Source organism: Clinocottus analis, unplaced genomic scaffold, assembly GCF_023055335.1.
Source record: "Clinocottus analis isolate CAN_PGR_092001 unplaced genomic scaffold, fCliAna1.0.p SCAF_10, whole genome shotgun sequence".
NCBI lineage: Eukaryota > Metazoa > Chordata > Actinopteri > Perciformes > Cottidae > Clinocottus > Clinocottus analis.
In genome coordinates this window covers 8674535-8696893 of record NW_027175821.1, presented here as the reverse complement: position 1 = coordinate 8696893, position 22359 = coordinate 8674535, and the positions used below count along the sequence as shown (strand labels likewise).

Below are 22359 nucleotides of genomic sequence, written 5' to 3'. Positions count from 1 at the left end.
TCAATCATGCCCAGTCACTGGGGGATAGAGTTATAGTGCCATTAACACTGATGTGGATAACACACAAATCAAATCAGTGTGCTGATCTTACGCAATAGCAAACTGCTGTACCTCATAAATTGTGAAGAAATGACCTATGACTTCTGTGACAGCATCTCGGTGTCCCAAAAGACACCCCTGCAGAAAATGAGTGCAGCTACAGTGAGGAAGGAATGTATGTGGGGGAAGCAATGTTCAGAGCAGGAGTAGTGCAAGATGTCGACAATTTGTACAGATCATATGTTTTGCTTAAAAATATCATTTGATTTCCTGTCGTTCTGGTCTCTCTTTAGCACTGATCTGAAATTATTTGAGGTTTGTTAACGTTTGTATACTGCCGGCAAAAAAAACAACTATATGTCAATGAAAAACTACAGAAGACAGAATCAGAAGACAGAATCGAGCAATTGACGTGGAAAAGCCAGCATATTCTTTTCAAGGTCATCCAATTTAGACAGAATATTACTTTTGTATGTCATTTGAGTTTGTTGTTCTTTGCATCTTTTGCTTTGTTTGTGTATTCATGTATGCTTAATGAACTACAATGTTACCAGTTTTGCATGAGCCAGCCTCCAGTCTGTGGCCGTCCTGCTGTGTGTCTCTGTTCATCAGGCCTTCTCTTGCCATCCCCCACTGAAAGGCAGATTGTAATGTTGGGCCCTCCTGTACTGCCCCCCAGGCCCTAACATGAAGCAGATGTGGGAGGGGAGATCCCCGAGAACAAGGTCTTAACAGTCCGCTGGAGCTCACTGGAGCCACATCCGGTTGATGCACTCACTGGTGTCTAATGCTGAAAGAGAAAATACAAGAACGCCCTGAGCACAACCACACACCACTTCCAGAGGTGTGTGTGTGTGTGTGTGTGTGTGTGTGTGAGTGAGTGTGTGTGTGTGTGTGTGTGTGTGTGTGTGTGTGTGTGTGTGTGTGTGTGTGTGTGTGTGTGTGTGTGTGGGTGTGTGTTGGAACGTAAATCATGTAAGTGTGTAAGATGATTCATGTCTTGGCTCTGCTGTTATTAAGTGATTCATTTAAAACCCAATACAGGTGTTCTAAGTAAAATTCTCCAAATCCAAACTATGACTTGACTACTGACTCGTTTATTTACAAATCATAAAACAGACATAAGTATTATAACTAAACACTTAATTGTGGCTCACAGTTTAAACATCCCTCCCTGTATTAAACCTCAAATATGTTACAACTGTTGCCAAAATCTTGGCTGTGTTTTCACCTTGTAAGTCTTACATCACAACAGACAAGAGACAGGAATTACACTCCAATGTGATTTCTCAGAAGTTGGCAGACCGTGATCTCTATCACTTTTGGGTTTTACCCACACTCATGAAGCCACACTGGTTTATCTGGATGTATCTGTTTCACTGCTACCAAACAATTAGAGGAAATAATCCACCAACAATGATGTACAATCGTAAGAACGACGCACACAACAAACAAGACAGCAGAGTTCAAAGGTTTAAGGTTCAAAGTGAAGGCAATTTAAAATAATCAAGCTCCTGGAAATTGCTTGATTATCGGTGTCAAAACCTTTCGGTTTGCCCATCGTTTTATATCTTCTTACTACTTAGGGAACCTTTGATCTTTTGGGTGGATCTCATTGGATGAGATTGTTATAGAGCACATGTCCTTATGTCCTACGTATTAATCCCTTAAGCTAGGAGAGGAATGCAGTTCTTTGGTTTCTGTCCTGGTTCTCACTCCCTCACATCCGCAGTACACCTGAACACATGTCATAGTACAACAAAATATAGTTGTAGACTGGGTAAAGAGTCTTAACATTCAAATCAGGAACATTTTTAAGTTTGCATACAGTATATCCACAATACAAACGGACAGTAATATTGGAATTAAGTATTTTGCAAAGCTTTGGGATCACTGAGAATATGGTCCAAAAATATAAATATTTGTTTCCTTTTTGACACAATAAGCTGTTTGTTAAATGGTCCGTCGCTGTTCTCATCCACATACAGTTGGATGTGGTTTGAACAAAGCGAGGTGAGGCGTGTGACTTGGTAGCACGCAAACACATTCCTCAAGCAGAGATGTGGACCAAGAGACACGTGCATGCGCCCGTTTCATACTTTTCCGATTCTTGTTTTGTGACTATTACAGACACATGCCTTATACACTCTCTTAAAGACTATCTCCTTCCATTCACTCAGACTGAGATAAGCAGTGTCTCCGTATCTGACGCTCGCTGATATCTCTCATGTGTTTTTCAAAATGTCAACTACAGTTTGAATGTAGTTTAGATAGAGGAAACAATTAACGTTCATCCTGGTCAGTTCCCTCAGCATCTGTCTTGTGCAAATGCTCATGTTACGCACATGCAATTAATCCATTGAACCTGTCCAAGTCAATAACTTTCGATCATTCATTTTTGCTTGAAATGTGGCCTGGCGTCCGATGTGAGCTCGGGCCTGACCTTCGCACAGGGGAAATAAGCAGTATAAGAGTAACCTTAGTGATATGTATGATAAGTTAAAGTGCAGGGCTTTATTGCTGGGAAGCTGTTTCGATTGAACTTGTGCTTCGGTGACCTGGTAATACAACTTAAGTGCTGAAGCATTTTTATGAGTGAAGTATTTGAATAAGGGATAAATACGTTATCCAGTTTGTCAAATTAGTGGTTTTGTCACTTCTGTTTGTGTATTTTAAATCTGACCTGTATTTCCCCGGGCCGTCATTACTGTGTATGCCAATACATTGTGACTCCTGGTATTCAATTAAGAGGATGGACAATAAAATAATAATCAACATGTCCATAAAATGTAACTAGTGAGGCTATTACGTGTAAAAATGTTTAGAGTCCAGGAGGCATTCAGAGATAATAAGGGAGCAACCAGGCAGGATAAGGGCATACGAGTTGAAAGCATTTTAACAGGTACATACGTATAGTTAAAAAACAGTTAATATGATACGGTTGAAGAGTTAATGTCAGTGACGTTTGCTCTGAGTTGGCATCAGGTGATCATAGGAGTGGAAATATGTAAAGCATTTGTTAATTGTTACTTAAAACAGAAATCACGTCATAACCACACCTAAACCTTGTTGAGGAATCTGGCTTCTTGAAATAAAGGTTTCATTACGTATACAATTGCTACAATAGCCTCCATTTATTAATATATATATATATATATATATATATATATATATATATATATATATATATATATATGTGTGTGTGTGTGTGTGTGTGTGTGTGTGTGTGTGTGTGTGTGTGTTAGGTTTAGATGTACAGAGTATCGGATCATCAACAGAGCTAATACATTAATAGATCATTTTCTTCAAACTGAAGGTAACTTATTTGATAAGAAACAGGAAGGCAGACGAAACGTCTGCTGGCAAAAGGTTCGGGGGAATCAAAAGTAACTGGGAGTACAATAACATCAGCCTGCATAGCAGGACACATGATCTTCCTCATTGTCATGATACTTGTTTTTAGTTCGCTTCTGGCTTGAAGAACGAAACTAGAAACCATAATGCGATGGTATCAGCCAAGATGGCACATTGGTCCAGGTGTGTAAAGTGCGGGAATGGGGGGGGGGGGGGGGGGGGTCCACAGACATAAATATATCTTACATAGTCACCCAGTCCCTGCTCGGGGCCTCCTGAACATGCCACAATGACTCGCAAGCAGATTGACAAGGTGAAAACAATAACAGCATCGCTGTTAACGATAAAAACTCAATTATTTCAATGATACAATAAACCAGCTCCTCAAGAAAAAGAGGACAAACTCCTTCTTGAATACTGCTGACGTTAACATGCAGGTCGACAATTAATCGAGTGTATAGGCGCCTATCAATCTGTGACAGGTGAAGTGGTGACGACGTTAAGGGGGCGGGGCCGCTGCTTCTCCAGGAAACAGCAGGACTAGTGGGCGTGTGTACTCGGTTTGGATTTAACAAGGCAGAAGCATCACTCCAACAGGGAAACTACAAGTCGTTGTCTCTCAGAAAAGGTGTCCAGCAGCAAAGGCAAAGCTTGAGTCATGTGTGGTAAGTTCGCTTTATATCGAGTAAATGTGTTTAAAAACTAGTTGGAGGGAATTTAAATGTATTTACGCACAAGAATTGCCTTGACGGGCTCCCGCATTGGCCAGTGCTCTGACACCGATTACATGCGTGTGATGCGCTGAAACGAGGAATATAAGTTACGACACAATTGGTCTCGTGAAGTTATCCTCTTATAGTCACGGTGAAAATATGAATTCTGAAGGGAAACAGTCAGATGGATGGCTCTGTTTTCTGATCCGTGTGAATTTCTGAGACGCTTTACGCGCAGTTGCGACGTGTCAGTATTTCCTCTCACGAATGTTGACAGGCAAGTCCTACCAGTTACTTTAACATCAACCATCATCATGTTGCGTTCAAGGCGCGAGGCATGTCCACCCGCCACTTAAGTTGACGCACTCGTAGCCTCGCGTGCAACACTTTCGACCGAAAGTCAATCTTTAACGACCCTCCTTACTCTCCTGGTGTCCACAAGGAAGAGGCCAAGACTGTCTGAGTGTACAGCAGCCTGCATGCCTACCTGGCTGCTCCAACACTGAGTGCAATGTGCGACCGTCAATGGTCAGCTGTGTGCTTGCGGGAGGAGAGTTTCCCGGAAAATTCCTCCGCACACACTCACAAAAACATATAGTTTTCATTGAAAGAAGATGCAAGAGCTTGACCGACTCATGCTATTACATGTAATGAGATGCCATTTCTGCTCTCACAAACAGCCTCTTGTGCGTCCGTGTCCTTCCCAAACATATCTATCCGTGTAAGGTGAAGAGTATACATATTATGTCGACTTTAATAATAATGAAAAATATAACAGAAGCTATGAGTTGACCTCGTTGATCGATCAACCGTGGTTCTCATCAATCGTCTCAAAAAGGTGGACATTGATGTCATCTATTGCCAACATTATAAATGAAATCCTTACATCCTCAGATAAAAGGATGCAACTGTGCTCTCCTCATGTGAACTCTGCCGACACGGGTTCACTTCTGTTTCTCTCTCCTTCTCTAAAAGGGATTTTTGCCTATCTGAATTACCAAGTGCCTCGCACTAGAAGGGAGATATATGAGACGCTGGTGAAGGGACTGCTGAGGCTGGAGTACAGAGGGTACGATTCAGCAGGTAGGACACTCGGCCTCAGAGCGCTGCCACACACACACACGCGCGCGCGCGCGCGCGCACACACACACACACACACACACACATACACACACACACACACACACAGTGTACAAAAGCTTACAGTACTTTTTGGCAGTACTTGTGTCACGTCCTTAAAAAATTAAATCTGGGAAATATTTGCAATCGGCAATCAAAGCATGAAGAAACACAATCTGCCAGAAATGTAGATGATTTGGAGCCTCATTCGTTGCATGAGTCATGTTACCTGTGAAATGGGTAAGCTGTTGAACTGAAATGAAGCAAAACTGGTATAACAAGCCAATACCTGTATCTACAGTTGCGTACATGAAGTATAACTCATTTGATATTGTTTACATTATATTATTAACAATGTTCATTAATTGGGCAGTTTGTTTATTTATTTCATTTAAAACTCCTAAAATGTATAGCTGGATCCGACACGTTTGAAAACATGCACCTTCTGCGAAGGCGAGCGGTCTTGGTTTCTGGCTCTCAATATACATTAATATTGAAGTTGACACACCCACAATAAGTAATACTGTAACCTATTAAATACTGGGTCACTACTCATAACTTATCTATCTGCCTTTTTTTCATGAGGAAGTTACTTTCAAATTCTTGTTACTATTATATGGAAGGCTTTGGATCTGTGTGCTTTCTTTCCCCCGAAAGTATATATTTCATTCTCCTCCTGTCTTTTGGAAGGCATCGCTGTGGATGGTCCGAAGAAGACGGACACCGATTACAACAATAACACCACCTGCATATTCAAGACGAAGGGGAAGGTCAAGGCTCTGGATGAAGAGCTTTACAGTGGGTTCATGCAGGGTCATATGTTCTTTGTAAAATATAGTTTCTAATGATTGAATTTTGATGACTGTACTTAAAAGGTCCCTGTAAGTCTCTTCAAGGTCATGTCAGTAAAGTGATTGATGTTTTTTTTTTTTTTTTTTGCCTGTTCAGAGAAAGACTCACTGGACCTGGATGAGGAGCTGAACACCCACTTTGGCGTCGCTCACACTCGCTGGGCGACACACGGAGAGCCCAGCCCTGTCAACAGCCACCCTCATCGCTCCGACAAGGAAAACGGTAATGTTCTTTCTTGCTCACATAACCAGTTCAGTGTTCATTAAATTAGTGTAACACCCATGCTTAACCAACAGGAAATCTATGCTAAACATACTGTAGAAATACCAACATTAATGTCAGTTTTGTGATTTTAATGAAACACTGTAGATTCCTGAAAAAATCTGGAGAAAGAAAAGGGAAAAAAATTACTGCGACTCTTTGAAGATCATGTTTTGAAGGACTTTATTATCATCCAGCTTACACATCTCATCATATCACTGGAATAGTCAATATACTCCATACCTTAATATAGCATACCTTCTGTTCAAACCCATCTCTTTGTCATTAGTGTGCCATGTTCAGAGGCGTGTCAATAATGTAATGTAATAGTTTTTGACCTTTAGCCCCTCTGCTCACTCTCACTGACGTTTTCTTTTTTTAGAGTTTGTCGTCATCCACAATGGCATTATCACCAACTACAAAGAGCTGAAGGCATACTTGGTAAGTAATTTCTTGTGAACAAACAACTGTGCTTCAACGTTGCTGAGTGACATTTCCGAGCTGCCCCATGTCCGTCAGTGGCAAGCGGCTCCGTCACCGTCTCTTTGAGAAGCACAGCATTCCTCAAATGAGCATGAAAAGTCTTTCATGCTCATTTGAGGAATGGTATGCCCAGTCCACTGTTTAAAATCCTGTTCTGTTTACAGGTTAGAAAACTGTAAACTTGTGTATAATGTATAGTTCATACACAAGTAGAATCAATTTGTTTGTGCAGCTGGGTTTGTAAACTGCTGCATTTAGCCACTGTAAGCTAAGTTTGTCAAATAAGTTAATTTCATAAAATACACACACTAAAAACAGATTTACATACTACCTTTCTTTTGTTTATAAATCCCTTAAGCTGCCACCACTACAACTATCTATAGGCAACATTATTCAGTATTACTCATTAACTAAGGAGGGACTTGTTGCGACACTGTACTTGGGCAAAAGTCAAATCTCAATCATTGATAAAACCAATATAGAAAATATGTTGTTTAGTAGAATACTTATCGATGGAGGGAGACAATCAAATTATTCAAATCTAAAATAACCTTTTTCTTGCTAAAATAGCACTTTTCCCCCAATGTTGCACATACAAATATTGAGTGAAATTACTCAATTAGTTCCCGCAACGTTAGCGTGTAATGTAGTCACTTTAACAAATACAGCACTGGAGATCTTAGCCATTTAAACCTGCACACAGAGCAGGGTCATGGAGTCCACTTTGTTGCATGTTTCTACAGGAACCCAGAGTGAACAAACCAAACACTGGCTCTAGCTGGAGCCATTCAGGTTTTTGCATTTTCACGTAAACCCATGTAGTTCCCTTACACCTTGACACCCGAGAGAAGTTTCAATCTGCAACCTGTCTTCTGATGCCAAATCCTACACACAGGCCCTTGAAGTAGCTAGTTGTTGACACAACATATTGACATAAGACAATCTCTCAAGTGTGACTCTTGCAAGGGCTCTTTTGCATCTCTCTCAATGGCATCTCTCTCACACAGAAGTAGTATTAACAGCTACAGACAAGGACGCCGAAGCTGAACAAATAAATGGAAATATGCTATCTATGCAAGTAGTGAACAAATGTAAATGGAAGCCCAATACAATTACCACAGCAATTTGAACAAACATCTTTGTGTAGTTTCAGCCACAGCAACAGCAATGTTGTTAGTCATACCTGCTGTATGGGTTTAAAGTTATTTGCCAGGTGTTTATATTTCTGTCTGTTAGTGGACGCGAAACTTTACAGGTGTGTAGTTGAGATCAAAAGGATGGTAGAGTTTAAAGTTTATAGATGATTGAGGTCCGAGCGAGGGGGCCGGAAGAAGGGGGAAGTGGAGATTGACGGCCCAACTTTGCACCCCTGCCTCGTTTTGATGTTGCGAGTGGTGTGATCCCACTCCCGACATGGTTTCTTGTTTGAATATTTCAATCAGCGACATGCAGAATAGAAAAACTGGAGGCTTTTACCTTTTTGTTTGGTGATATTTAGATTCCATTTTGATAAGTTATATCTTTGTACTGTCACCAAACTTATGTACCTAAAAGTTACCAGAATTTTGAAAAACAGTCTGATCTTGCACTGACTAACAGTTTCTGCTCCCGTTGTTTATGTTTGTATTCATATTAACTGTGCCTTCCTTAGATCAACAAGGGATATGAGTTTGAGTCAGAGACAGACACAGAGGTGATCCCGAAATTGACCAAATATGTTTACGACAACCGAGAGAATGACAGCATCTCCTTCTCCACCCTGGTGGAGAGAGTCATCCAGCAGCTGGTGAGTAGCTCACACGTAGCAACACATAATTTACTGCTACCACAATAAAACAGCGTATCCCCTGCTAGTAATCTCAGTAAGTTAATTTAATCACAATTCTGACATTCTTTACATGTTACGCCACCTTTTAGTTCTACTCCACTACATTGCAGAAAGAAATATTGTACGTTTTACTCTCAATAACAAAACATATGCTTATACGATACAATGTTATACTACTCATCTCATCTCTAAAATATCTCAAATTGGCTCCACATTAACAAACCTCCACATCAACATGGTATTTTATGTATACATCAGTGATAAAAACAGGACCATGTATTATTCTATAAAATAATAAAAGTGTTAAAGAAGCTACTTTACTTTTTAATACTTAGATCTCTTTTTGCTGATGATATTTCGGTACTCTACTTAAATAAAATGTTTACTATCGGACTTGTCCATGTAATGAAGTATCCTGAGACCTTGGTATTTCTTCTATTATTTAAGTAAAGGATCAGAGTACTTCTACCAGTGAGACACCGTGTCTTGGCTTTTTTACTTCAGCTCTATGTGAAGGGATGGAACTTTTTATTACCAGCTTCTGGATCTGAAAACTAAAGCCCTCCAGTTTAGTGTCAAAAAATATCTTACCAACCATTCACCGACACTCACACACTCATGTGCTCAGTTTTTAAATAAAAGTTTGCATTTCCTCTTCATTGAAACGTTGTACACCCTCACAACAACTGTCTCTATCGTAACCGTCTAAACAGCATCACAGGTGACATCATCAGTTTTTTCAGGTGGGATGGGTCAAGCCTCTCTGCTTCATTTTGTGACTTTCATGCGTCAGATCTTAACACTTTGATTGGAACTGCTTCTCTCTCCTTGGAAGAACAGAGGAGGCACAAGCAGCCATTTTGGATTTGTGGTAATGGGAACCAGACAACAGCGTCACAACCACAACACCCTCCCCTCGTCTTCCTCTTGCAACACAATCCAAGCCGGGTCTGCTTCTAACCACTGCAGACAGCAAGTTGGGGCTTTTGAAACCCAGCTGATGTTGTACAATAGAGGTCTTATTTATTTTACCCCCCCATTCCGTACACCACTACTTTTACCACTCTCTCGAACCCCACAGGGTCAGAAGAGACGTTTGCTTGTGTCCCGAAAATGTTTCTCTTAAAGTTTACATTCTTTGCAGGAATACACGACTAACTTGGCCTTTATGTTTTTATTGTCATATAATATGATACTGTTCTTCAGTCGACTTCCACGTTGCTGCAGTTCAGTCTTTCATGAAACGAATGTAAACTCAGTATTTCCTTTGCTTCTTTTGGTCTCAGGAGGGGGCCTTCGCTCTGGTGTTTAAAAGCCGTCATTTCCCTTCAGAGGCTGTGTCCACCAGGTTAGTACCACACATAAACACACACACACGCACACACGCACACACACACACACACACACACACACACACTGCACTGACAGTTCACTTCACATTTGGTCCCGTGTCCGAGCAATAAGCGTGACTCATTGGAGATAAGTAATCCCTGTTATTACATGATGGAAGCGATCTTAAATATGCTTTGAGGAGACCGTGGCTTATCTAATCTATCGGATACATGTGACATGGTATGACTGTTGTGGAACTGCTTTGCATATGATGGAAAAAGGAGATGTTTTCTGCGTGAATGTGTGGAAGTTCCCGTCTGCCTGCGTGTGTCGGTGCTATCTGCGTCTTAAGACTTCGGCAGAGGTAAAAATCTGGTTCCTTCTCTTCCTCCTGGGCCTCTGGCCTCTTTACTGGCTTCTCTGTGACTCATTAACGAAAAGACTCAAGAGTTTTCGTTTTCTGCTGCCGGGAAAAGGCCCCTGTCAGAATGTTGAAAGACTCAAGGGTTAATCACTTCATATACTTTTATTTGAATTTGTACATTTCCTGGTTCATCAGAGCCATCGTGGATTAGGGGAAAGGAAGATTTCTGGAGCGTCGGGAATGACAGAGGGAAACAGGCGGAGGCCAAACGGGCAACAAAGTGAGGGGTAATAAGTGGGCTGTTACTTATGGCGCAGGCCAACACCTGCTGCAGGGAACTTTAGCATCTCGTTGGTCTATTGTGTGCCTGTAGTGTCTGGGGAAAATATTCTGATGTCAATATATTGCACATCTTTGGATTACTCAATGCATTTTCGGGGGGTTGTTGAATACTCAGCATTGTTTCCCAGAATAGAGGGATGTTTGTAATTATAAAGTGATACTCGTCACCACCCACACTTTGTCGCCAAGCATCAACCTCCTGGCAGGACTTTTACTCTTTTTTTTCCTCAGATTTCTTTTCTTTAACTTTCTCTCAATCTATTGTTCTTCCGTTTTCTTTCTTTCTTTTTTTCTTTCTTTCTTTCTTTCTCTCTCTTACTTACACTCGATCTTCCATCCCTTTGCGTCCCTCCTTCCCATCTCTCCCTCAGGGTAAATATTGTATTGGATGGCCACCACATGTTTCTGTTTGCATGCGTTCCCTCTTCAACCCCACACCCCTTAAAACAACCAGTGGTCTTGCGTCAACGTAGCCGATCCCCGGAGAATGGCTAACGGAGAGAAAAGGGAGTTCCAGACAGCGGAAGACAAGAAATAAAGAAAGGCCATTTGGACATGGTTTCTCGAGTGTTGTTGTCATAACAACTCATAATAATTGTTGGTCGTGAAGTGGTTTTGTTTTAATATCCTGTTCGCACTGTGGTCACAGGGTGATTATGAAAGTTAGTATTCAAGTTAGTCTCCGTACACCCTCCTCCCTCACCTTTCTACATCGAGATGTGGTTGCACTTTTTCTGCCTCCACTGCCAATAGTAGAAGCCCACGTGGGATTAGTAGCCAATGAAGACGCAGTGACTCGGTCCAGGAACTGTGAGCAAATCCAAGTGGGATGTAGACAAATTGAGGATTTTTTTACTTGTCTGATGTTCAAGATTAGAACGTTTATAGTATATTTGGAATACAGTGGAGCTCCTGCATAGGGACACAACCAACCTTAGGATTATGTACAAAAGAATGAAAAACTAATGTTACAAAGAAAGAGTTTGAGATGGTCCAGGGAAGAAAACAATTACATAAAGCTCCACATGAGAGTGTATGTGTATGGCATTGTTGTGTGTCTACAAGCCCTAATCCTGTCTCCCATTTTCTCTCCCTCATCTTCTCTCCATCACTTTTTCCCGGCCTGCTTCATACTCGCCCCGGCAGGAGAGGAAGTCCATTGCTCATCGGGGTGCGAAGCGAGCTCGAGCTGACGACGGACAACATCCCCATCCAGTACAACGGTAGTGAGCCCTGTTTCAGTCTGACATTACCTGCTTACACTGCACCCTACACCTCTGCCCGCTCACGGACAGAGAATATGTAGGTGCACACATTCACTGAAGCAGAGGGAGTATTTTAATTATATTTCAATTAATCAGCATACATTTAATTAACAGTCTACTTTCAAACACATCTTAAAAGTTTAAAGAGAGACACTATATATATATATATATATATATATATATATATATATATATATATATATATATATATATATATATATATATATATAACTGATTATGTATTTATATACATATATATAAATACATAATCAGTTCCTGAAGCACCTGGACGGTTCAGTGCAAACTCAAACAGGACTAAATATTTGTTGGGGACTATTTCCAGCCAGCCGGGCGGTGTTTGTGGAGCTGACTCAAAATAAACTGCACTGCCCATGTTGATCTTAATGAAGCGATATATAACACAGTGCAACAGTGTGGCTCATTGGCTCATTTGTAATAGTTTAGTGGATACAATGGAGCTTTATGGCACATATGAATACGTTCAATCAAACTTTATTGCCTCCAGTTATACTTGTTAGTTGGATAAATGAATTGTTGGTTTTGCTTTTTTCATTAAAATTGCAACACTTTCACTGATGCCCATGTCTATAATGCATTATAAACTAATAGAACAGTAAATACAGTTATAAGCATTAATATTCATAATGCAACAATAATCATAACAGATTATGAATAATGATAATAATTCCATAGTCATATATTGATAGTTTCTCTAAGTGGGCATTGTTTGCTTTAAGAAAAGTAAAAAAGAATCTTACAACTTTTGGTTATGCTCTGGCATAGATTTATTTATTTTTTATTTTTATTTTTCACTAAAAGCACCCATTCAAATTACAATATGATCCATGCAAATCAGGTCAGTATGCGAATCAGCAATTATCAAGTATTATAATGCTTATAATTGTAATTATACTGTGATCCAAGCAGGTTATAACACAAAGTGTGTATGTTTATTAAGCACTAGACATGGGCGTCATCAAAAGTGTTGCTGAAATATATGATTGAGAAAGATATGCAGAGAGTACGCATAACCAGTATCCTTAAAGCCTCATGCGAGTATCTTCTCGCTTTACTTTCTTCCTGGATAACAAGTGTAATATTTACTCACTCTTGATTTCCTCATATGAACTGTAACAAGTCCCACATAAGTGAGGCTCTTGGCTAACTGCAGAAGAAAAACAAGATGTTTTGGGGCTTTTGTTATCAATTGTGCAATAATTCTGTTCAACAATTTTCCTAAAATGTTGCCAGGGTTTTTTTTTGGTGTATTTTCAGAGTGTTGTTTGTCCTTTGGACATTTATCAGGAGAGAGGCTAAAGAATGTGATTCTGACTTCTAGAGTTACCAGAGTTTTTCTTAAAATATTTCAGACACGCTTATTACAAAAAGCATCTGCTGTTATGATTTTACGTTGTTAGGTACAACCTAGTTGTTTTCTTGTACTGTGTCTTCACTGCTTTATCTGTACATTTAAAATACTTTCTTCTCTAATGGTTTAAGACCAGACAAAGGTTGGGGCCATAAGTGGGTCAAGCAGGGTGTGTTGTTTAATGGTTGAAAAAGGTCCTTTCAATTCACTTTGGCGTTATATTTTCATTTATTGACTAATATCTCTTTCAACATACATCTTCTTTAAAAATCCTTTTTGTTGAAACAATGTATAAAATACTAGAATTACCAAATAAGATCATGGTCTTGCCATCCCAGAGAACATTTACTGGAGAGTGGATGGCAGATGGTTTTTTTTTCTAATGGCAATTTCTAGCAATAGATCTGTTATAAAAATATTCTGTCTCGTAGTAACTGATGTTATCTATTGAACGTTTTCTGGACTTCACGTAAAATGGAAAAATTCCTCGACATAGCCATTTCACAGCAGCAGTGACTTAACTCCATCTGGAAGTTGAGAGGAAGAATTCAATAGATGAGCACATCTTGATTGTTTTAGTCGTTCACAGTGACTGTGCGACCTCTGAACCTTGACCTCTGACTTCTTACCCTATAGCTAATCACAAGGAGGAAGTCCAGGAGAAGAACAGCCACAACCGTCGTGACAGCACCATCAACTCGGTGGGGGATGGCAGGCCTGTGGAGTATTACTTTGCCTCCGATGCCAGGTGAGATGTCTGTGTAGTTTGTTGAATAATTAGATTTGTATTTGTCATGTTATTAATGTCTCTGTCCCTGTCTCTCTCTACCCTATCTATCAACGTAATAATACAAAAAGTAAAAATAATAAGAAAAGAAAGCGGTTTAGTACCCTGTGTCATCACTAGACTAGCGGACGTAGTCATCAATTCATCACATGTATCCATCTTATCTACCAGATGGCAACCTCCAGTTCTGAAAGTGAAGCCAATGTGGTGGCACCTTAAAACTGCATTTTCTCTACTGGCCAGCAGGGGGAGACTCCTCTGGTTGCAAAAATAAGTCTGATTGTATAAAAGTATATGAGAAAATAACTTATTCCCACTTGATTTATTACCCCAGTAAACATTGTAAACATGAGTATATGTCCTAAATTGCTTTAGTCTCTAGTCTTCTTCATTACAGCATAATGTTCTTTTTTTTGGTCTGTTTTTTGTCTAATGGATCTTTAATCCTCAGTTAATAAATACCCTTTTTGTTGTCTAAAAATGTCTTATTCAACATTTGGTTCTGCTTAGCTCCAACCTCTTGTGTCACAAAAAAAAAAAGATGGCAGAGAGCAAAATGCCAAACTCAAGGCTTCAAAACCCTAGTATACAAACCAATAAGTGATGTCATGGTGATTAAGGCCACTAATTATATCCAATCTATTATTCATACCCACAGTGCCATCATTGAGCACACCAACAAGGTGCTGTACCTGGAAGATAATGACATGGCAGTGGTGACCGGGGGGAAGCTCTCCATCCACAGGATGAAACATCAGGTTGGGGAGGATCCAGTGAGGGCAATCCAGACCCTGCAGATGGAGCTGCAACAGATCATGAAAGGTCAGATAGTGTGTCAAAAAGATAATTGTGTTATCTGGTGGATATGAGGACAATACATTGCTTATATTTTAAAATATTTGAGACAGGTAGTTTAGCTCAAAGAGGATTTGTAAAAAACATACAAGAGAGCATTAAGAACTCAGCCTCCAACAGATCTTACTGATGAATAAAACATTGTACTTTCAGGTCAGACTCCATATTGTTTAAAAAAAACACTCTCACTAACCTCTGTTTTCTTTCTTCTTTTTTATATATATTTATACTTTATTGGAGAATATGCGCAATATGACATACAGGGATCAGTGAACAAGTATTTTGATTTTTTGGTTTTCTTTCAATGAATGCATGAAACAGCAGTGGCAGGCCATGCATTTTCAACCTCTCCCTTATGCGCCGTCTGATATTGTATACATAAATATGTGCAGACAAAAAGCAGAAAAAGTAGCTCACTCACCAGATGCTGTTCTTAATAAAGACAATGTCCATCCGCCGCTCTTTGTTAAGAAACAGTACAATGACGTGGTTGTTCAGTTTATTGGTGCGCTTCATGAACTCCAGTGAGGATCTTTACTGCCAAACATGGAAGCAGAGCAGCAGAGGAAGACGAGCTGTTCAATGAGAAAATAAGCTAATAGGGAAAAATAATTATAATACATGTTGTGTATTTGTGAAAAACAATCAAATTATAAAATAGCTATAACTTTGTGATTCTGTTTAGGCCAGTAGAGAAGGCTTGGCAAGCCCTGACGACCCACCACTGTCAAACAGTAACGGGAAACAAACCTGACACCACAGGGGTAACATGAGTTTAGTAAAAAAAAAAAATCCCTCCAACTTCAATTGTACCGTGGAAACAAGGTCACAGATGGAGGTGTGTGCCTCGTCTTAGTTACCTAGTCTAAACAACACAATGCCTCCACAAGAAACTGACACAACAGCTTATAACCTTTCTTATTAGACACATGGTTGGACTTCTTCTCTTGCTTAAAAAGTGAGGAAAATGACAGGGCCAGTCAACCACAACACTCTAGAAACGCTTACACTTTATATTAAGTATTTTTCAACCGTGCCTACTGAATACACTGAGAACGTCAATACAGACCTACAGATCAAGTGGAGCATTTAGACTTGCTCGCCATCTGCTGGCTGAAAGTGAAGACAAACTGCAGCTGTCCGTTTTTCAGCCTCTTTTTAACACAGACTCAAGTTCTCACGATATAAGCTGATGCAATAATATGCTCCTCTCTTTGCAGGTAATTTTGATGCCTTCATGCAGAAGGAGATCTTTGAGCAGCCGGAGTCAGTCGTCAACACCATGAGAGGACGGATTTGTTTTGATACTAACACAGGTGATTGATGACCTTTCAAACCTGCCCTGCCTTCAATCTTGAAAGATATGTGTAGGGCACCTGAGCAGGTTCACAATCCCTTGTATCAATATTAGCAGGGACTAATACAGGATACAGGATACTGCAGTTTGTTGCATCCGTCTAATTTGAACGAAGTCGAAATCAGAGACTAATACATGTATTAGCCCTCATTTAAATGCACAATCATGGAACTCCCATTTATTTCCTCAGTGAGTCTCGGTGGGCTGAAGGACCACCTGAAAGAAATCAAGCGATGCAGACGGTTAATTGTGATTGGCTGCGGCACGAGCTTCCACGCTGCAGTGGCTGTGAGTAGAGTTATCAAAAACTGACTGAGATAAAAACGATGTCATTATGTGAAAAAGACAGCTATTATTATCATTATTATTATTATTATTATTATTATTATTATTATTATTATTTGTTTATATATATAAAGATAAAACTAAAATAAAAAATAATAATTACTGCTTGTAAAATTGTGCTTTTGTTACCTTTAATTTTCAGACCAGACAGATTCTTGAAGAGCTGACCGAGCTGTCTGTCATGGTGGAGCTGGCAAGTGACTTCCTGGACCGCAACACGCCTGTTTTTAGAGACGATGTTTGCTTCTTCATCAGTCAGTCAGGTGAAAACAAAACACAAGAACCTTATATGGCTTCTGAGGTCATCGTTTCAAAAACACCATGGCGCTGTGTGAAGTCTGTATTATCATGTTTTTGTGTTTTACCTCCAGTAGTGGCCTTATTGTGCTGTAATTCTGCATTGTAAGCATATTAAATCACTCCTTCTGCTTCCTCAGGAGAGACAGCAGACACCTTAATGGCGCTACGCTACTGCAAGGGTCAAGGTGCTCTGACAGTCGGTATAACCAACACTGTGGGCAGCTCCATCTGTAGAGAAACGGACTGCGGAGTCCACGTCAATGCTGGGCCTGAGATAGGAGTGGCGAGCACCAAGGTATGTTTTATAAAAAAAAAAAAAATCACAATCTGGCAACAGCAATATGTAACAAAGACAGGTTAAATATAAGTGTTTCTTGTGAATGTGATGCAGGCCTATACCAGCCAGTTTGTGGCCCTCACCATGTTTGGCCTCATGATGAGCGAGGACAGGCTCTCCCTACAGCAGAGAAGAGTGGAGATCATTGAAGGCTTCCGGGTGCTACCTGGTCAGTCAGAAAAACACAAATCAATCAGAAATGCAAAGCTTTCGTGGTCTCAACAAGAGCCACAGTATCTTTAATGCAAACTGACAGATGCTAAACTATGTTTGACCAAAACAAATTGCTGTGTATGTTGGAATAAATGTGCACTCAAATTCCCTGTGTGACCATAATACCTCCACCTCCACACCACTAAGTATTCTTCTCTCTTAGAGCTGATAAAGAAGGTGTTGGCTCTGGATCAGAAGATCAAGATCATCGCCGATGAACTCTATGAACAAAAATCACTTCTGGTCATGGGCCGAGGTTTCCACTACGCCACCTGCCTCGAGGGGGCGCTGGTAAGTTGATAGTACCAGAGTAATCCATCAAAAAACTGCAATTCCCTTCTCTTAAAATAGTATGAAACATGAACACAATGTAGATGCAACAAATGACCTTTTATTGACAGAAAAAACACAGAGTTTAAATGTTGGTAGTGCTGTATGTGTCCTCCATTCACAACCGTAGAATAGAACATTTGTCTTCTTAAGGTCGGATGACACAAATTGCTTCCTTATCAATGTTTTCTACTGAAACCACAAGCTGTCAGTAGCTGTAGCCTCCAATCAAACAGACAAGTTGGGTATGACATTCCTAGAACCCGCTCCATTCTTAGTAAATGTGTTTTTTAAGATTTTGGACATTCATGTTGGTGTAAGATACAAAGACATTTTAGATTGTTTTATAAATCGGACTAAAGATTATTTGAGCACTGAATGTTCTAGTGCTGAAACTGAATGACAGTTATTGGGTTGATGCAATTTGCTGCTTCTATTTAAGTCTTTTTGTTGTGATTTTTAAATGTTGTTTTTAACTTTTTGCTGTCTGTCTGTTATTAGTGTTGTTGTGTGGCGTTTTGTGACTCTTTTACACACTCATCTTGGTCAGGACCTCCTTGTAAATTAGTTTAAAAATCTCAATGGATAATCTCAATAGAAAATGGTGTCATGTTATCATCTAGAATGATGTTCTGAGCTGGTTTCATTTTTTTTCACTCCAATGCAGAAAATCAAGGAGATCACTTACATGCACTCTGAGGGCATCCTGGCCGGGGAGCTGAAGCACGGTCCTCTGGCACTTATAGACAAAGACATGCCGGTGATCATGATCATTATGAGAGACGCCTGCTACACCAAGTGCCAGAATGCTTTGCAACAAGTCACTGCCAGATCGGTAGGTCCTGAAAAACCTCTTTCTACTGTAACAGACCTGCAGGCACGGAGAAACACACCCGGACACTTTCTCGATTGACTGATGTTTTTGCTCGTGACTCACTCTCTCTCCATCAGGGTCGGCCCATCATCCTTTGTTGCGAGGACGACCCTGAGATCAGTCAGATGGCCTACCACACCATCGAGCTGCCGCATACTGTGGACTGTCTGCAGGGAATCCTCAGCGTCATCCCCCTGCAGCTCCTGTCCTTCCACTTGGCCGTCCTGCGAGGATATGACGTAAGTAATCTGACTGTTTTCATCGAGAGTGAGAATTTGTATTTTTGCTTTCACGATTGTTTTGAGTCGTAAAGCATAGCCGTTTTATCATCCAAATGAGGGCGATCTTACAAATATACGGTGATGGTGACGGTCATGAGATATTGAAAAGGTCCGTAGCTATTGTCACATATCAAGTTGTGTTATGAAAATTATAACCATAATAATGTAATTAATATCCGAAACTGATTAGAAATAGGACATTTAAATGCATAATTACTCTAAAACATGGTGTACTTACATATTATGTTTTTGCTATTTAATTTCCTATCAATTTAAAATGGTTGAATATTAGTTTTATTGATAATATGCTAAATCTGAAGTTCAGATACAGGCAATGTTCTCAACGTTTATGTTTTTAATTGACAATGACTATGATTATCAAACTAACATGTCACTGTAAATGTACTTTGCATGCAGCACAAAATTCTAGGAGGCTATTTATTGCTTGCAGTTAGTTAATTATTAAAACACTGTACAGTGGTTGCACAGATCAGTTTACAAAGCTCCACTTGCTGAAGCTGCATTTGGAAATATACATTTTCGCTGAAGAAAGCTTTAATGCATCATAATACAACTCAATGCAACTGTTGTACGTAAGCTGTTAGTTCTGTTATTTATCCAAGCAGGACTTTGCTACCCATCGGCTGCTAACAGCAAACGTAACTAAGTCTTCTCCTGCATATTTTAACAGATTGGTTTTTCACAGTGTAGCATTATGTAGCACAAGCGACCATATTTGGACGGTGGATGAGTGACGTAGAGACATCGTAAACGGCTTTGATGATAAAAGTGTTCTCCGCTTTGTGGTCTTTTTTACTCTAAACAGAGCGCTAGTTTACAAAATGAACATCCTCATGTATAAAAGAAGACATAACTAGTGACTGAGACCATAAACTCCCGTTTACATGTTTATGTTTACTGAGTTAATAATCAAGTGAGAAGCAGGGGCATATTCTCATAGAATTCTATTCAATCAGACTCCTTTTGCAACCAGAGGAGTCGCCCCCTGCTGGCCGCTAGCAAGAATGCATGTTTTAGGACCCATCCACATTGGCTTCACTCTTCAGAACTGGAGGCTGACTCCAGCCTCCTAAAAAGGCGGGGCAGTCGTGAAACCCATGTGACACAGATACAGAAAACTGACTCTCAGTGGAGTGTCTGTTCTGGGGACTGCTCTCATTCTAATGTGTCACATGGAGCATAGGGCAGTGTGTGTGCATGTGAAGCCTACAGGCAAGTGTTCACAGCCCCCTGGTTGGTTAAATTGTGTAGTATTAACAATGATTGAAATGTAATGTTGTTTTTTATGAAATATTCGTGAAACCTTTCTGAACGCAAGATTAATGTTAATCCACATTGAGAAAAGAGATGAAAGGAAGATTATGTCCTTGAATAGTTTACACAGTTATGACATGTGTAATCAGTGATTTTTCTTATCTTAAGGACAGGAACTGGTCAGTGACTCAGAATTGTATGTGTTTTTGACATTGTTATCCACGTTTTTATAGCTTACTAATGTGTGTTTGTTAAAGCCTCAAAAACAAGTGTATGTTTTGTAGATAACATACAGCAAATGCACTTTATTTGTCACAGCTCTAAGTTATTTGTTCCAACAAACTTTCTTTTTTTGCAGGTTGACTTTCCCAGAAACTTGGCCAAATCTGTGACTGTGGAATAAGTAAGCAAAACACATCAGAGGAGATAGGAGGCTCATAGATTTACAGTCCAATTGTGCAATTTGTTCAGTACTTGTGTGTGTGTGTGTGTGTGTGTGTGTGTGTGTGTGTGTGCGCGCGCGTGTGTGTGTGTGGCAAAATTAGGGTGAAGTTGGGCACTTTGTATGTATGTATGTGTATGTTTGTAAGGATGAGAGTGTGATTAAGAGAAACACATTAAATAAAGCGATATACTGTACAATGATTTAACAAAAAAAAGAAGAGAAATGTGAAGTCCAAATCTGACCAATAAATACACTGCTGAGGACGTGCCATTGAGGCTTTTTCGGAAAAATCAATGAAACGATATCCTCACCTCCAAAGCGACCAACACGCTGTGCCTTTTTTTGTGCCTTTTTCTTATCTCACGATGAGCCAAGAAAACACGCACTAGAGACTTAGCAGAAAGGCATTGATATGGTGTATTGAAGTGTTTACAGTTGTGCAATATGGGGACCAAATGTGCATTATGCATGCACACAATCATGAGTAAGGTGATATATTCTCTTTCTGTTTTTTTTTACTTTCGTATGTCCACTGGGGGCAGCTTACCTCTTTGAATAATGGGAAATGTAGGAATTAAACTCTTTTATTTGAGAGAGTTCTCTAAATTATGATTATATATATATATATATATATATATATATATATATATATATATATATATATATATATATATATATATATATATATATATATATATTTTGCTGCACATTTATGCCATGCTTGGTGAGCCATTACCCCACAACTTCAATATGTTTAGCAGTTACCAGAGATAAATTCTTTGATCTGACTTTCACATTATTACTTGATTCTTTTGGTATGTTTGTAGTCCATTTTTACTGTTATTTCATTTTATTTTAAATATATTGTATTGCTGTTCTGTTTAACAGAAATGCAGTTTCCAAAGACAGTCCATGTTAAATCATGAACCTTTTTTCCCTGACTTTCCTTATACTTATTCTTGTCAAAGGTTGGAGATTTTCCTTTCTACATGATAATAATCATACATATTTAAAGAGCACTTGTGCAGCAAAAGCATAATGTACCGTGATTTTGAATAACACTTGTTTTTTATTGGTTTTTAATAATAATATTCTGTATTTATCAGATTTTAATGTTATAAGGGCTTAGAAGGGTGTGATTCATATCTTTAACTGTGTCTGTATTTTATACTGTGTTTTATAGACATAAGACACTATCAATCAATAAATAGATAAAGGCATGTTATTCAAAGTGTGCTGTTGTTATTCCTCTTTTCTCCTTACCTGTGTCTTCTGTAAGTATTGTGAAGTGTTGATGCCATATTAGTGAGACAGACATGAAAGCTGCAGGTATAGTTATTATTCAGGTACACTTAAATTCTTCTGACATCTAAAATTACTTTGAAGAATCAGATTGTTCAGCTTATTTTACATCTTACAAGTATATAATTTATGAGGCATATAATGATACAAATGGTTAGCTAATTAATGTGTAATATGTTAATAACCCAACATTGAGCTGTATGCTACTTCTACTTTTGTATTACTTATACTTACTCCAGAAAATGATACATATTCGTCCATGGATTTGTGACGTATACCAATATTTGATTCAAGAATAACATCCAGAGAATCCAGA

The 22359-nt window shown here is 39.4% G+C and overlaps 1 protein-coding gene across 1 annotated transcript; it reads left to right on the top strand.

Moving 5' to 3' along the window:
• Nucleotides 1-3975: 3975 nt before the first annotated feature.
• gfpt2 (glutamine-fructose-6-phosphate transaminase 2) lies at nt 3976-21953 on the top strand. The gene is made up of 19 exons (XM_068582190.1): nt 3976-4058; nt 5082-5189; nt 5916-6023; nt 6174-6299; nt 6721-6779; nt 8473-8607; nt 9936-9997; nt 11834-11910; nt 13979-14090; nt 14788-14951; nt 16205-16300; nt 16532-16629; nt 16829-16949; nt 17124-17281; nt 17378-17492; nt 17700-17827; nt 18534-18701; nt 18818-18979; nt 20655-21953. Exons 1-19 carry the CDS (start codon nt 4052-4054, stop codon nt 20697-20699), a joined length of 2049 nt encoding a protein of 682 aa, XP_068438291.1. The 5' UTR covers nt 3976-4051; the 3' UTR covers nt 20700-21953.
• The last annotated feature ends 406 nt before the right edge of the window (nt 21954-22359 follow it).